This window comes from Dendropsophus ebraccatus, chromosome 6 (genome assembly GCF_027789765.1).
Source record: "Dendropsophus ebraccatus isolate aDenEbr1 chromosome 6, aDenEbr1.pat, whole genome shotgun sequence".
NCBI classification, from domain to species: Eukaryota; Metazoa; Chordata; class Amphibia; order Anura; family Hylidae; genus Dendropsophus; species Dendropsophus ebraccatus.
In genome coordinates, this window is record NC_091459.1 from 20,042,556 (window position 1) to 20,058,018 (window position 15,463).

The 15,463-nt window shown below is 46.4% G+C and overlaps 1 protein-coding gene across 13 annotated transcripts in view; it reads left to right on the plus strand.

Annotated features, from left to right (window-relative positions):
• The first annotated feature begins 14,425 nt into the window (after window positions 1-14,425).
• Window positions 14,426-15,463, plus strand: part of RIMS1 (regulating synaptic membrane exocytosis 1) — a 271,494-nt gene continuing 270,456 nt past the window's right edge. For 8 of the 13 annotated variants that reach the window (XM_069974601.1, XM_069974607.1, XM_069974603.1 and 5 more), the window contains exon 1: window positions 14,426-14,924. In XM_069974601.1, the coding sequence (XP_069830702.1) occupies window positions 14,761-14,924 (164 nt within the window). In that variant the 5' untranslated portion in view covers window positions 14,426-14,760. The remainder of the gene's footprint in view (window positions 14,925-15,463) is intronic. The other 5 variants (XM_069974608.1, XM_069974605.1, XM_069974625.1 and 2 more) reach the window with 2 other exon arrangements.

A 15,463-nucleotide genomic window follows, 5' to 3' on the forward strand; every position in this document is an offset into this window, starting at 1 on the left:
GACGTGAAGGAGGCGGGATCCGAGCGGACTTCAAACGGATCCCGCCTCCTTCACTGAGTGGCTGAGCGGACCTGAGACATCACGTCTCGGGCCCGCGTCAGACACCCGGAAGCGGCCGGGAATGTGGGACCCGCCGCTGGAACCGGGGAGGTAAGTGGACGTCTTTTATTTCAGCCACCTCCTCCCCGGTCCCCCCAAAAAAGTGCCCCCACGCTGGAGCACCCCTTTAAAGAGTTGTCCCCAGAAAAAAATTTAGAAGATGCAGCCCTTCAGCCTGCTGTTTAACACCCAGCACTGATCTGATATTGAAGGGGTATTCTGGGGGGAAAAAAAAGTTTTAATTTGCATTTCTGCATTTCTTAACTACTATAGCTTAACTTTACAAAACTTTGTAAAAATAAATAAAATATATATATTTATACACACAAGGGGCTGCTGGTAAGTCTTTGGGTTTGTGTTCCTTTTTTGTTTCTATGACAACAAATGTTACATCACATGAAAGCCTCATGTGTCTAATATATGTTTTCCAAATTTTGTGTATGTAGCTTATGGCAACAGTGATCTAGGCGTGCAGGAAAACAAAATGGCGGAGTCTAAGGTGATATTCACAGCAAATGAATACAAATGAGAGATAATTATGTTTCTGCAAGGAAAGTTTGCAAAGGATATTCATGGTGATATGTCACAGACATTGGGGGATCAATGCTCTTCATATTCTACAGATAAGAGCTGGGTTGCCAAATTTAAAACTGGCCGCTTCAGCACCAATGATGAGCAATGTCCTGGACGCCCAAGGGTGGTTGTTGTTTCGTAGATCGTCGATGCTGTGCACAACCTCATACTGGAGAATCAGCAAAATTCAGCTGAAGGAATAGCAGACCTCATGGGGATTTCTCATGAACGTGTTTGTGTCATTATTAGAGATGAGCGAACTGGGTTCGATCCGAACCCGAACGTTCGGTATTTGATTAGCTGGGGCTGCTGAACTTGGATAAAGCTCTAAGGTTGTCTGGAAAATATGGATACAGCCAATGACTATATCCATGATTTCCACATAGCCTTAAGGCTTTATCCAAGTTCAGCAGCCACCGCTAATCAAATGCCGAAAGTTCGAGATCAGATCGACTCGAGCATGCTCCAGGTTCGCTCATCTCTAGTCATTATCCATGAAGATTTGTACATGGAGAAGCTATCTGCAAAGTGGGTCCCCAAATGTCTGACAGCAGAACAGAGAAGCATGTGTGTGAAAACAGTGTTTCCGGACTGATAATAACTTCCTGGATCGACTGGTCACTATGAGTGAGACCTGGATTTATTTGTATGACCCTGAAACCAAGGAGCAGTCAAAAGAGTGGAGGCAACCTGCTGATCATGTCACTTGTTATTGTTAGGTGGCCTTTACACAGAGAGATTTATGACCTTCAAGTCATAAAGGAAAGACTGAGATTTCTCCTCTTTTCAAATACATTTATGGCTTTAGCTTCAAAAATCTGCACGATAAATCTCTGTGTAAAGGCACCCTAACAAGGTCTCAGATGTAATTGGGAAGCAGGTGTGATATGTTTGCTGTTATCATTCTAGTGCTGCGTTTACACGGAATGATTATCGTTTGAATTTTCGTGATAACGATCGCATTTGAGCGATAATCGTTTCGTGTAAACACAGCAAACGATCAAGCGACTAGCGAGACATTGTTCATTTTGATCTTACAACATGTTCTTAAATCGTCGTTTGCTAAAAATTCACAGATCGCTTCGTGTAGACAGTCTTTCAAAGATTCGCCCTATGTAAAAGATGGCAATAAAGAATTTTCTTACAAATTTACTAACAATTTTTTAACAATTTATTCATCTAAATGCCGATCGTTATAAAAACCAAATTGTTGCTTTAAAATCGTTAAACGACCGATTGGGCGAATTATCGCTTTGTGTAAACGCAGCATAACACTCTCATACTGGTGACTGCAGGTCCAACATGGCACCTCATGGCGAAGAACTCTCAAGATCTAAAAAAAAAAAGTTGTTCCTCTATATAAAGATGGGCTAGGCTATAAGAAGATAGCTAGCACCCCAGTGGACAAGACCGGTTCCATATAGAACAGGTCTCGCCATGGTTGACCAAAGAGGTTGAGTGCATGTGCTCGGTGTCATATCCAGAGGCTAAAGGGGTGGGGGTGGGGTCACCCTGTCATTGCTTAGACCATACACTGCACACTGCATCAAATTGGTCTGTATGGCTATCACCCCATCATCCCAGACGGAAGTCTCTTCTAAAGATGATGCACAAGAAAGTCTGAAGACAGGCACAGTATGGACATGGATTACTGGAACTATTCTGTGGTCCGATGAGACCAAGATAAACTTATTTGGTTCAGATGGTGTCAATGTGTGGCGGCAACCAGGTGAGAAGTACAAAGACAAGTGTGTCTTGCCTACAGTCAGGCATGGTGATGGGAAAGCTATGGTTCGGGGCTGCATGACTGCTGCCGGCTGTGGGGAGCTACAGTTCACTGAGGGAACCATGAATGCCATGATACATACTGAAGCAGAGCAAGATTCCTCCTTTCATAAACCGTTCCGCAGTGCAGTATTCTAACATGATAACCACTCCAAACACAACTCCAAGACCATCACTGCCTTGCTAAAGAAATGGAGGGTAAAGGTGCTGGACTGGCCAAGCATGACTGCAGACCTAAGGCCTATTGAGCATCTGTGGTGCATCCTCTAATAGAAGATAGACATCCACCAGCACTATGGAGGGGTGGGAGAGGATTCCAGTGCCAACCTGTGAAGCTCTAGTGAACTCCATGCCCAAAAAAGTTATGGCAGTGCTGGAAATTAAGGGCCTGGCCCATGCACACTGAGCGAAGGAGGCAGACTTTACAAGCAAAGTCCTCTTGAGGGATTCCGCTTGAAACTCTGTCTGACCTATTGCTCCAGTGGGATTTCTTGTGCGCCTCCGCTCTCTGCTCAGGGAACGAACATATTCATTCTTTGAGCGGACAGCGGAGGTGCACGAGAAATCACACTGAAGCAATAGGACTGCCAGAATTTCGAGCGGATTCCGCTTATAAATTCCACCTCTTTTGCTTAGTGTGCACGACCCTATTGGTGGACGAACAAAATTCTGACACTTTGGGCACAATTTATCCATTTTTATTGGGCGGTGTTCTCCCTTTTATTGCCATAAGTTTAGACATTTCTGTCTGTGTGTTGAGTTCTTTTAAGGGGACACCAAATATACACTGTTTTACATGCTGTACACTGACCACCCTACATTGTATCACAGTGTTGCATCTTCATTGGTGTTCCAAGATATATAAAATATCTACAAAAATGTGAGGAATGTCTTCGCTTTTTTTATTCAAGTTGTTTTTAGGTGGGTAGACCCCTTTACTTTAGAGGGGGTGTCTAGACAGTAACTTCCTGCTCCTGCTGACACTTCATACCTTTATATGTGCAGTCTCTGTTACTTTCGTTCAGCGTCCAAGAAATTCTCTACTGTCGCAGAGGGGAAACCACCATTACTGCCAAAATCTGGGGACATGGACTCAAGGCAGCTATAGTAGGCTGGAACAATCTATGTGGAACAGCGTATATGGCACGAACCATAATTCAGCAAAAGCGCCAACTGCTGGTCATTTGGTGTAACTGTTTTGGGTGACAAGTCAGTGTTCCAATGTCAGTGTCCAAGGTGTTCGATGGGAGGGGGAATGCAGAAAGTCAAGGTCTTCTAGACCAAACTTATCCTAAGTTGTTCTAAGGCCCCTAGATAGAGTGAGACTTGACTTGAAGGGACATCACTTTGCCTGAGAGGTGTTTAGAGCCATTTTGCATAGCCTTTCTTCCTAGAATTCCCAGTGGAGCAGCAATGGCCACTACGGAACACACACGGAAATTTCAAGTGGCAGACTCCACTTGAAGTTCCTCCTGTCCCATTGACTCAATGATATTCTGAAGCTCAATCTGCCCTTCGCCCAAATAATTGACATGTCAGTTCTTTGGGTGGACGGCTGATTGAGCTTCAAAATATCATTGAGTCAATGGGACAGGAGGAACCTTAAATGGAGTCTATTGACTAAAAAGCGGCAATCGGCACTACAGGTATAAGAGAGAGCAGAACGCTAATGTTCCATTTAGATGATATGTACTGGGGTGCTCACTAAGTCCATGTATCCTTATAGGTAAAAACACTCAAAAAGATAAAGTAGTGGTACTTACCAGTATAGATTTTTGTGCAGGTTCCTTTATTTCATCAATGCATGGACATGACCAGGGCGGACGCCAGACAGGTGTAGGTTACAAGCTTGTTTCACGCTACTGCGCCTCAACAGACCCTTCCCCCAAACTACGTCATCTCTGTATAAATACTACAACAAACGTGATCATCTCATTATAAATATCTGAAAGTAACAAGCATTCATATTATTCATAATAAGAAGCTACAGTCCACCCTATCATTTAGACCTCCCGGCCCCTTCAGCTTCAGTTTGTAGAATCCATTTGGTTTCGGCTTTGAGCAGTGCGCGGTGTCTATCCTGTCCGATGCAAGGTAACACTCTTTGTATGCCAGCAAATCTTTGATGTATCCCCATTATGTACTTCTCTTATGGGATGGATAAATCTTGGAACAACCAATGCCTGTTTTTATGGAATAAAAATGTTCTCTTATTGGCATATGTAGTATTTGTTTAGTTTGACTCACATAGAATCTAGCGCATTCACAGAAAATCGTGTAAACTACATGATCAGTTTACAGCTGATAAAATCTTTTAGGGTGCCTTCACACATGCGGATTCATGTAGTATGAAGGTCTATGGGGTTATATATCCGCAGCGGAATTTTCATTCCTCTGCAGATATGTAAGCCGGCCCCTTTAACCCCCCGCTGCCCGCAGCCCCTGGCCCGGAGCATACATTACCTGCTCGGCGCCGCGGCTGTGTGTGAGGCTCCTCTCTCTCCTCATCAGCCAATCAGTGCTGCCATGCACTGATTGGCTGATGGGGAGCAAGGGAAGCCAGGAGCCTCACACACAGCCGCGGCACTGAACAGGTAATGTATGCTCCGGGCCAGGGGCTGCGGGCAGCGGGGGGTTAAAGGGGCCGGGTCACATACTGGCAGCGGAATGAAAATTCCACTGCGTGTATGTGACCCATTCAACTTCACACTACCAGGACCCGCAGCATAAAATCTGCTGTCGATCCGGTACGTGTGAAGCTACCCTTACACATATTTGTACCCCATTACAGGAAGGAATTGTGCCCTTGGCAATAAACTTTCTCCACTTACATGAGCTGCATCTATGATTAACTTTAAGGTCACTATGTATCCATGTATTTCTTTTCTGAAATTGTGTTTTCTTTTTTGTGTGTACCAGAACATCCTTTAGACTAGTACTGCGTCTGAAGGTGACAAACTTCTTTTTTTTTACCGACCATTCTCCTAGAGATTCATCATCCTTCAACAGGTACCAATATTTTGAAATGGTTTTACGTATTTGCTTTGCCATGGGTGATAGTTTGAAAGAGAACGCAAACCGTTCAATTTTTCCTTTTCTACCTATTTTGTTCCTAGATTGCTTTAGTAGCTGCTTTAAACGGAGTCTGCCATGTGGCCTCCGCTTGAAATTTCCACGCGTTCCATAGTGGGAACATACCCTAAGTCTTCAGACGTCTTTATGATGGACTTTTCTTAGAGGGGTTGTTCAGCGAAAATCTTTTTCCTTCAAATCAACTAATGTCAGAAAGTTATATAGATTTGTAATTTATTTCTATTAAAAAAATTTCAAGTCTTTCCATACTTATCAGCTGCTGTATGTCCTGCAGGAAGTGTTGTTTTATTTTCAGTCTGACACACTGCTCTCTGCTGACACCTCTGGCTAAGACAAGAACTCTATCTCGGTTTTCTATCAATCCCCATAGAAAACCTCTCCTGCTCTGGACAGTTCCTGTTTCGGCCAGAGATGTCAGCAGAGAGCACTGTGTCAGACTGAAAATAAAACAACATTTCCTGCATAACATACAGCAGCTGATAAGTATGGGAAGAATTGAGATTTTTTTTTTATAGAAATAAATTACAAATCTATCTATTTTTCTAACACCAGTTGATTTGAAAGAAAAAGCTACCCCTTTAAGGAAAATTAGTACCCCTTGGACCCATGTCAATAGACCTCTCACTAGTCAGCTAATACCCTGCTCTGCACTGAAGAGGGGGCAACAACCCTGAAACAGCTGTCTGTATATGGGGAATCTTTCTTTTTGGAGAGATTGTTTGGCATTCATAATATCCCGAGTCAATAATGCTCTAAGACCCATAGATAGAGTAAGATTTGACTTGAAGGGGCATTCTGCATATCCTAAAAGACCAAACAGCCAACGCCTGTCACAGAGGATTGCTTACTGTGGGAAGTAACAGACAGTGTGGGTTTCTGGCAGCATGATAAAACTGGACCATTGTTGGGAATTTCAAGGACTGAACCTTGGCTCTCCAGCTGTTGCAAAACTACAACTCCCAGCATGCCTGGACAGCCAAAGCTTTGGCTGTCCAGGCATGATGGGAGTTGTAGTTTTCAAACAGCCGGAGAGCCAAGCGTTTTTTTGATGATCAATGATTAACGATCTCAAAGGACCGCTATGGCGAATGTCCTGAAATTGTTCACCCAATTACACGGAATGATAATCGTTACTTATGATCGTTATTGTGTTCGTCCTGTCGTCGCCACTGGGAATGACCGAATGACGTCTCATTACATGTGAACGATTTGCGAACGATCAGCGATAAAAATAGGTCCAAATTCTATTAAACGACTGATATATCGTTAATCGTCTGCTATTACACTAAACGATTTTCGTTCAAACCCGAACGATTTAATGATTTTTGGAACGATAATCGTTCCGTGTAATACCACCCTTAGTGTCACCCAAGGGGTTATCCAGCATTAAAGGGGTTGTCCAGCCAAAATCTTTTTCAAAGATCTCTTTCAAATCAAGTGGTGTCAGAAAGTTATATTTTAATAAAATATTAAAAAATCTCAATTCTTCTCATACTTATCAACTGCTGTATGTCATGCAGGAAATGTTTTATTTTCAGTCTAAGGGTACTATTACACCAAGCAATTTTCCGACGACTAACGATTAATGATAAACGATCTTAAACGACCGCTAAGGCAAACGACCTGAAATTGTTCGCCCAAGTACACGAAACGATGATCGTTATTTATGATCGTTCTTGCGGTCGTTTAGTCGTCGCTATTGCGTACGTATCAGCTGTGAATTCTTATTCCACGGAACGATGTGCGAACGATGAGCGAACGATCAAACGATAAAAATAGGTCCAGATCCTATTAAACGATCAACGATTTCTTGTTGGTCGTTTAATCGTTGCCTGCTATTACACAAAATGATTATCGTTCAAATCCGAATGATTTAACGATTTTTCGAGCGATAATCGTTCCGTGTAATACCACCCTAACACAGTGCTCTCTGCTGACATCTCTGGTAGAGATTCTGTCTCGGTTTTCTATGAATCCCCATAGAAAACCTCTCCTGCCAGAGATGTCAGCAGAGAGCACTGTGTTAGACAAATAAAACAACTAGAGATGAGCGAACTGGGTTCGGGTTCTAGTCGATCCGAACCCGAACTTTCGGCATTTGATTAGCTGGAGCTGCTGAACTTGGATAAAGCTCTAAGGTTGTCTGGAAAACATGGATACAGCCAATGACTATATCCATGATTTCCACATAGCCTTAGGGCTTTATCCAACTTCAGCAGCCACCGCTAATCAAATGCCGAAAGTTCGGGTTCGGATCGACTCGAGCATGCTCCAGGTTCGCTCATCTCTAACAACACCATTTTCTCATGACACACAGCAGTTGATAAGTATGGGAAGAATTGAGATTTTTTAATAGAAGTAAATTACAAATCTATATAAGTTTCTGAAACCAGTTGGTTTGAAAGAAAACGATTTTCTCTGGACAACCCCTTTAAGAAAACATAGCGCTCCCTTCCAACAACAGCACCCCTCTTGTTCTTAGTTTGTGCCTGGCATTTTGACAGGTTTTGGAAGAAAGCCACTATGTTTTTTCCTAATCCTGAATAACCCCTTTAATGTAGACGCCTGCCATAGCTGTAGCAGTATATCTGTCCAACACCTATAGATGTCATGTCCAGGTGTCCTCTCCCCCCCAGTGTTCCCCATGCTCCCTCCCCCCGTGTGCCGCATGCTCTCCCCCCAGTGTGCCCCATTCTCCCCCCCAGTGTTCCCCATGCTCCTTCCCCCCCGTGTGCCGCATGCTCTCCCCCCAGTGTGCCCCATTCTCCCCCCCAGTGTGCCCATGCTCTCCCCCCAGTGTTCCCCATGCTCCCTCCCCCCCGTGTGCCGCATGCTCTCCCCCCAGTGTGCCCCATGCTCTCCCCCAGTGTACCCCATTCTCCCCCCCAGTGTGCCCCATGCTCTCCCCCCAGTGTTTCCCATGCTCCCTCCCCCCCCCCGTGTGCTGCATGCTCTCCCCCCAGTGTGCCCCATGATCCCTCTCCCCCCAGTGTGCCCCCTGCTCTCCCCCCCAGTGTGCCCCATGCTCCCCCCCCCCCCCCCCCGTGTGCCGCATGCTCTCCCCCCAGTGTGCCCCATGCTCTCCCCCAGTGTACCCCATTCTCCCCCCCAGGGGGCCCCATGCTCTCCCCCCAGTGTTCCCCATGCTCCCTCCCCCCCCCAGTGTGCTGCATGCTCTCCCCCCAGTGTGCCCCATGCTCTCTCTCCCCAGTGTGCCCCATGCTCTCCCCCCAGTGTGCCCCATGCTCCCTCTCCCCCCAGTGTGCCCCATGCTCTCCCCCCCAGTGTGCCCCTAGCTCCCTCTCCCCCCAGTGTGCCCCATGCTCTCCCCGCCAGTGTGCCCCATGCTCCCTCTCCCCCCCAGTGTGCCCCATGCTCCCTCTCCCCCCAGTGTGCCCCATGCTCCCTCTCCCCCCCAGTGTGCCCCATGCTCTCCCCCAGTGTGCCCCATGCTCTTCCCCCCAGTGTGCCCCATGCTCCCTCTCCCCCCCAGTGTGCCCCATGCTCCCTCTCCCCCCCCCCAGTGTGCCCCATGCTCCCCCTAGTCACCAAGTTTTCAAGGTTTCATGGAACCAGGGGCGTAACTACCACTATAGCAGCCATAGCGGCTGCTATGGGGCCCGCCGCATCAGGGGGCCCCATGGCCTGCTCCTGCAATACACTGGGCCCTCTGAGCCGTCATCATTTGCAGCACCGGGTGGCCCTGCTGGTCTCCTGGGTTTTGCAAATCTCCCTTTAACTGCAAGCACTCCTGACCAGAGCTAGAAGTTATGTAGTTATGACTTCACTTGACTGTTTAGTGGTCAGTCGGGGGGGCAATCAAAAGTTTGATATGGGGCCCAGCCATTTCTAGTTACGCCCCTGCATGGGACCCCATGCTCCTAGCTATGTCCCTGCCCCTCATCTGTTCCTGTACTACTACTACTACTACACCCCTCATCTTTACCTGTACTACTACAGCACCCCTCATCTTTACCTGTACTACTACTACACCCCTCATCTGTTCCTGTACTACTACTACACCCCTCATCTATTCCTGTACTACTACTACACCCCTCATCTGTTCCTGTACTACTACTACACCCCTTATCTTTACCTGTACTACTACAGCACCCCTCATCTTTACCTGTACTACTACTACTACTACACCCCTCATCTTTACCTGTACTACTACTACACCCCTCATCTTTACCTGTACTACTACAGCACCCCTCATCTTTACCTGTACTACTACTACTACTACACCCCTCATCTTTACCTGTACTACTACAGCACCCCTCATCTTTACCTGTACTACTACTACTACACCCCTCAGCTTTACCTGTACTACTACTACACCCCTCATCTTTACCTGTACTACTACTACACCCCTCATCTTTACCTGTACTACTACTACACCCCTCATCTTTACCTGTACTACTACTACTACTACACCCCTCATCTTTACCTGTACTACTACTACACCCCTCATCTATTCCTGTACTACTACTACACCCCTCATCTATTCCTGTACTACTACAACACCCCTCATCTTTACCTGTACTACTACTACACCCCTCATCTTTACCTGTACTACTACTACTACACCCCTCATCTTTACCTGTACTACTACTACACCCCTCATCTATTCCTGTACTACTACTACACCCCTCATCTATTTCTGTACTACTACTACTACACCCCTCATCTATTCCTGTACTACTACAACACCCCTCATCTATACCTCTACTACTACTGCACCCCTCATCTATACCTGTACTACTACTACACCCCTCAGCTTTACCTGTACTACTACTACACCCCTCATCTTTACCTGTACTACTACTACACCCCTCATCTTTACCTGTACTACTACAGCACCCCTCAGCTTTACCTGTACTACTACAGCACCCCTCAGCTTTACCTGTACTACTACACCCCTCATCTTTACCTGTACTACTACTACACCCCTCATCTATTCCTGTACTACTACTACTCCCCTCAGCTTTACCTGTACTACTACTACTACTACACCCCTCAGCTTTACCTGTACTACTACTACACTCATCTTTACCTGTACTACTACTACACCCCTCATCTTTACCTGTACTACTACTACACCCCTCATCTATTCCTGTACTACTACTACACCCCTTATCTGTTCCTGTACTACTACTACACCCCTCATATTTACCTGTACTACTACTACACCCCTCATCTATACCTCTACTACTACTACACCCCTCATCTTTACCTGTACTACTACTACACCCCTCATCTATTCCTGTACTACTACTACACCCCTCATCTATTCCTGTACTACTACTACACCCCTCATCTATACCTGTACTACTACTACACCCCTCATCTGTACCTGTACTACTACAACACTCCTCATCTATTCCTGTACTACTACTACACCCCTCATCTATTCCTGTACTACTACTACACCCCTCATCTATTCCTGTACTACTACTACACCCCTCATCTATACCTGTACTACTACTACACCCCTCATCTGTACCTGTACTACTACAACACTCCTCATCTATTCCTGTACTACTACTACACCCCTCATCTATTCCTGTACTACTACTACACCCCTCATCTATTCCTGTACTACTACTACACCCCTCATCTATTCCTGTACTACTACTACACCCCTCATCTATTCCTGTACTACTACTACACCCCTCATCTTTACCTCTACTACTACTGCACCCCTCATCTATACCTGTACTACTACTACACCCCTCAGCTTTACCTGTACTACTACTACACCCCTCATCTATTCCTGTACTACTACTACTACTACACTCCTCATCTATACCTGTACTACTACTACTACACCCGTCATCTATTCCTGTACTACTACTACACTCCTCATCTATACCTGTACTACTACTACACCCCTCATCTATTCCTGTACTACTTCTGCACTCCTCATCTATACCTGTACTACTACTACACCCCTCATCTATTCCTGTACTACTACTACACCCCTCATCTATTCCTGTACTACTACTACACCCCTCATCTGTTCCTGTACTACTACTACACCCCTTATCTTTACCTGTACTACTACAGCACCCCTCATCTTTACCTGTACTACTACTACTACTACACCCCTCATCTTTACCTGTACTACTACAGCACCCCTCATCTTTACCTGTACTACTACTACTACTACTACACCCCTCATCTTTACCTGTACTACTACAGCACCCCTCATCTTTACCTGTACTACTACTACTACTACACCCCTCATCTTTACCTGTACTACTACAGCACCCCTCATCTTTACCTGTACTACTACTACTACACCCCTCAGCTTTACCTGTACTACTACTACACCCCTCATCTTTACCTGTACTACTACTACACCCCTCATCTTTACCTGTACTACTACTACACCCCTCATCTTTACCTGTACTACTACTACTACTACTACACCCCTCATCTTTACCTGTACTACTACTACACCCCTCATCTATTCCTGTACTACTACTACACCCCTCATCTATTCCTGTACTACTACAGCACCCCTCATCTTTACCTGTACTACTACTACACCCCTCATCTTTACCTGTACTACTACTACACCCCTCATCTATTCCTGTACTACTACTACACCCCTCATCTATTCCTGTACTACTACAGCACCCCTCATCTTTACCTGTACTACTACTACACCCCTCATCTTTACCTGTACTACTACTACTACACCCCTCATCTTTACCTGTACTACTACTACACCCCTCATCTATTCCTGTACTACTACTACACCCCTCATCTATTTCTGTACTACTACTACTACACCCCTCATCTATTCCTGTACTACTACTACACCCCTCATCTATACCTCTACTACTACAGCACTCCTCATCTTTACCTGTACTACTACTACTACACCCCTCATCTTTACCTGTACTACTACAACACCCCTCATCTATACCTCTACTACTACTGCACCCCTCATCTATACCTGTACTACTACTACACCCCTCAGCTTTACCTGTACTACTACTACACCCCTCATCTTTACCTGTACTACTACTACACCCCTCATCTTTACCTGTACTACTACAGCACCCCTCAGCTTTACCTGTACTACTACAGCACCCCTCAGCTTTACCTGTACTACTACTACACCCCTCATCTTTACCTGTACTACTACTACACCCCTCATCTATTCCTGTACTACTACTACTCCCCTCAGCTTTACCTGTACTACTACTACTACTACACCCCTCAGCTTTACCTGTACTACTACTACACTCCTCATCTTTACCTGTACTACTACTACACCCCTCATCTTTACCTGTACTACTACTACACCCCTCATCTATTCCTGTACTACTACTACACCCCTTATCTGTTCCTGTACTACTACTACACCCCTCATATTTACCTGTACTACTACTACACCCCTCATCTATACCTCTACTACTACTACACCCCTCATCTTTACCTGTACTACTACTACACCCCTCATCTATTCCTGTACTACTACTACACCCCTCATCTATTCCTGTACTACTACTACACCCCTCATCTATACCTGTACTACTACTACACCCCTCATCTGTACCTGTACTACTACAACACTCCTCATCTATTCCTGTACTACTACTACACCCCTCATCTATTCCTGTACTACTACTACACCCCTCATCTATACCTGTACTACTACTACACCCCTCATCTGTACCTGTACTACTACAACACTCCTCATCTATTCCTGTACTACTACTACACCCCTCATCTATTCCTGTACTACTACTGCACCCCTCATCTATACCTGTACTACTACTACACCCCTCAGCTTTACCTGTACTACTACTACACCCCTCATCTATTCCTGTACTACTACTACTACACTCTTCATCTATACCTGTACTACTACTACTACACCCGTCATCTATTCCTGTACTACTACTACACTCCTCATCTATACCTGTACTACTACTACACCCCTCATCTATTCCTGTACTACTTCTGCACCCCTCATCTATTCCTGTACTACTTCTGCACTCCTCATCTATACCTGTACTACTACTACACCCCTCATCTATTCCTGTACTACTACTACACCCCTCATCTATTCCTGTACTACTTCTGCACCCCTCATCTATACCTGTACTACTACTACTGCACCCCTCATCTATACCTGTACTACTACACCCCTCATCTATACCTGTAGTACTACACCCCTCATCTATACCTGTACTACTACACCCCTCATCTATACCTGTAGTACTACACCCCTCATCTTTACCTGTACTACTACACCCCTCATCTATTCCTGTACTACTACTACTACACCCCTCATCTGTTCCTGACTACTACACCCCTCATCTTTACCTCTACTACTACTACACCCCTCATCCACTATACCTCCACAATACACTTGTCTCAAACATCATTGAAATAATATCTGATGCTGCAAATAGAAAAATGTTGTTTATTTAGCAAAAAATAAATTGTCCCAAAAAATTTTTAAATCAAGATTTTGTTTTTTGGCCACATGGCCCTGCCCTAGGGGTAGGGAACCTTGACTCTCCAGCGGTTGCAAAACTACAACTCCCATCATGCTACGGCTGGAGAGCCAATGTTCCCTTATCCTGATGTAGGATGTATAGGTGTGTACATACATGGCCCATCCATCTTATGCCTTCCTCTCTTCACTAGCCACCCTGATGGAGGGAGCAGCAGTGTATAGATGCAGCTAGTAATATGAGCCATGTATGTGGTGCCCACAGGATGACAGGACGGTCATATGAGGCAGGGATGAGGGATGCTGCTGCTGCTGCTGTCTTGCCAGGGAGGGATGCAGTCATCCGCCCCTCCCCCACAGCACAGTGTTAACAGCTTGTGTTCATTTCCCCACACCCCCCCCTCCTCCACTCCCACATCAGCCTGTATGTCAGCAGCGGCGGCGGCGGCGGCAGCACCCGGGACAGCGGCAGCAGCACGGACAGCAGGACGGCAGGGCTGCTCCCTCACACGATGACGCCTCCAGCTGTGTGACACCTGGGGGGACTCGCCCCCTCCCCGCATCCTCCCTCTCCCGGCCGCTGCCAGGGATGTGTCGGAGTCCGGGTGTGACTGGCCGCTAGTAACAAGGTGGGGTGGTGAGGGAGAAGAGCGGTCCATCATCGAGCAGCTCGCCCAGGGCTGAGGAGGCTGAAGGTGGCCGCTCCTCCCGCCCTCCTCCTCCATCCCCACACCATGTCTTCTTCTATGGGGCCCAGGGGCCCCCGGCCACCCCTAGTGCCTCCCCCGATGTCAGACCTGCCCGATCTCAGCCATCTGACCGAGGACGAGAGGAACACGATCATGGCAGTGATGAACCGACAGAAGGAGGAGGAGGAGAAAGAAGAGGCCATGCTCAAGTAAGGACATCACATTCATTCACTTTAAGCCAGGTGGGGGGGCTAGCCTTAACCCCTGGGATGCCGGAGGAGCTCCCTGCCCTGGGGGGATGTCATGCTGCCACCTCTGTCCTCTCTGTCATCCCTGTCAGCTGTCATTTCCATCCATTGACAGGTAGCACAGCTGTGATTCACTGGAATGGAAGAGGTGTATTCCTGCACTGCAATAGACAGTGTGAGATCATTGGTGTGTGTGGCCTGCAGGAGATCTGCCCTGGACAACTGCCCTCAGCTCCGGGCCTAGCCAGCTCGTCACATAGGCACCATATCGGCTGGATATCTCTAAAGGTCTATGGGCAGCATCATCACCGTAGTAATGTAAGATGGATAAGAGGACGCCCCAGCTCAGGGTTTATGTGAGTGAGTGCCCTGGTCATCCATACCGGTGTCCCCGGGGGATTGAGGGGAAGTGGGATGCTGACTCCTTCCTGGGAGCACTTGGTCCAGGGAGCGTGGGGTGTGGTTGCATTTTCTGATGGTGTAAAATGTCGAAGTGTTCT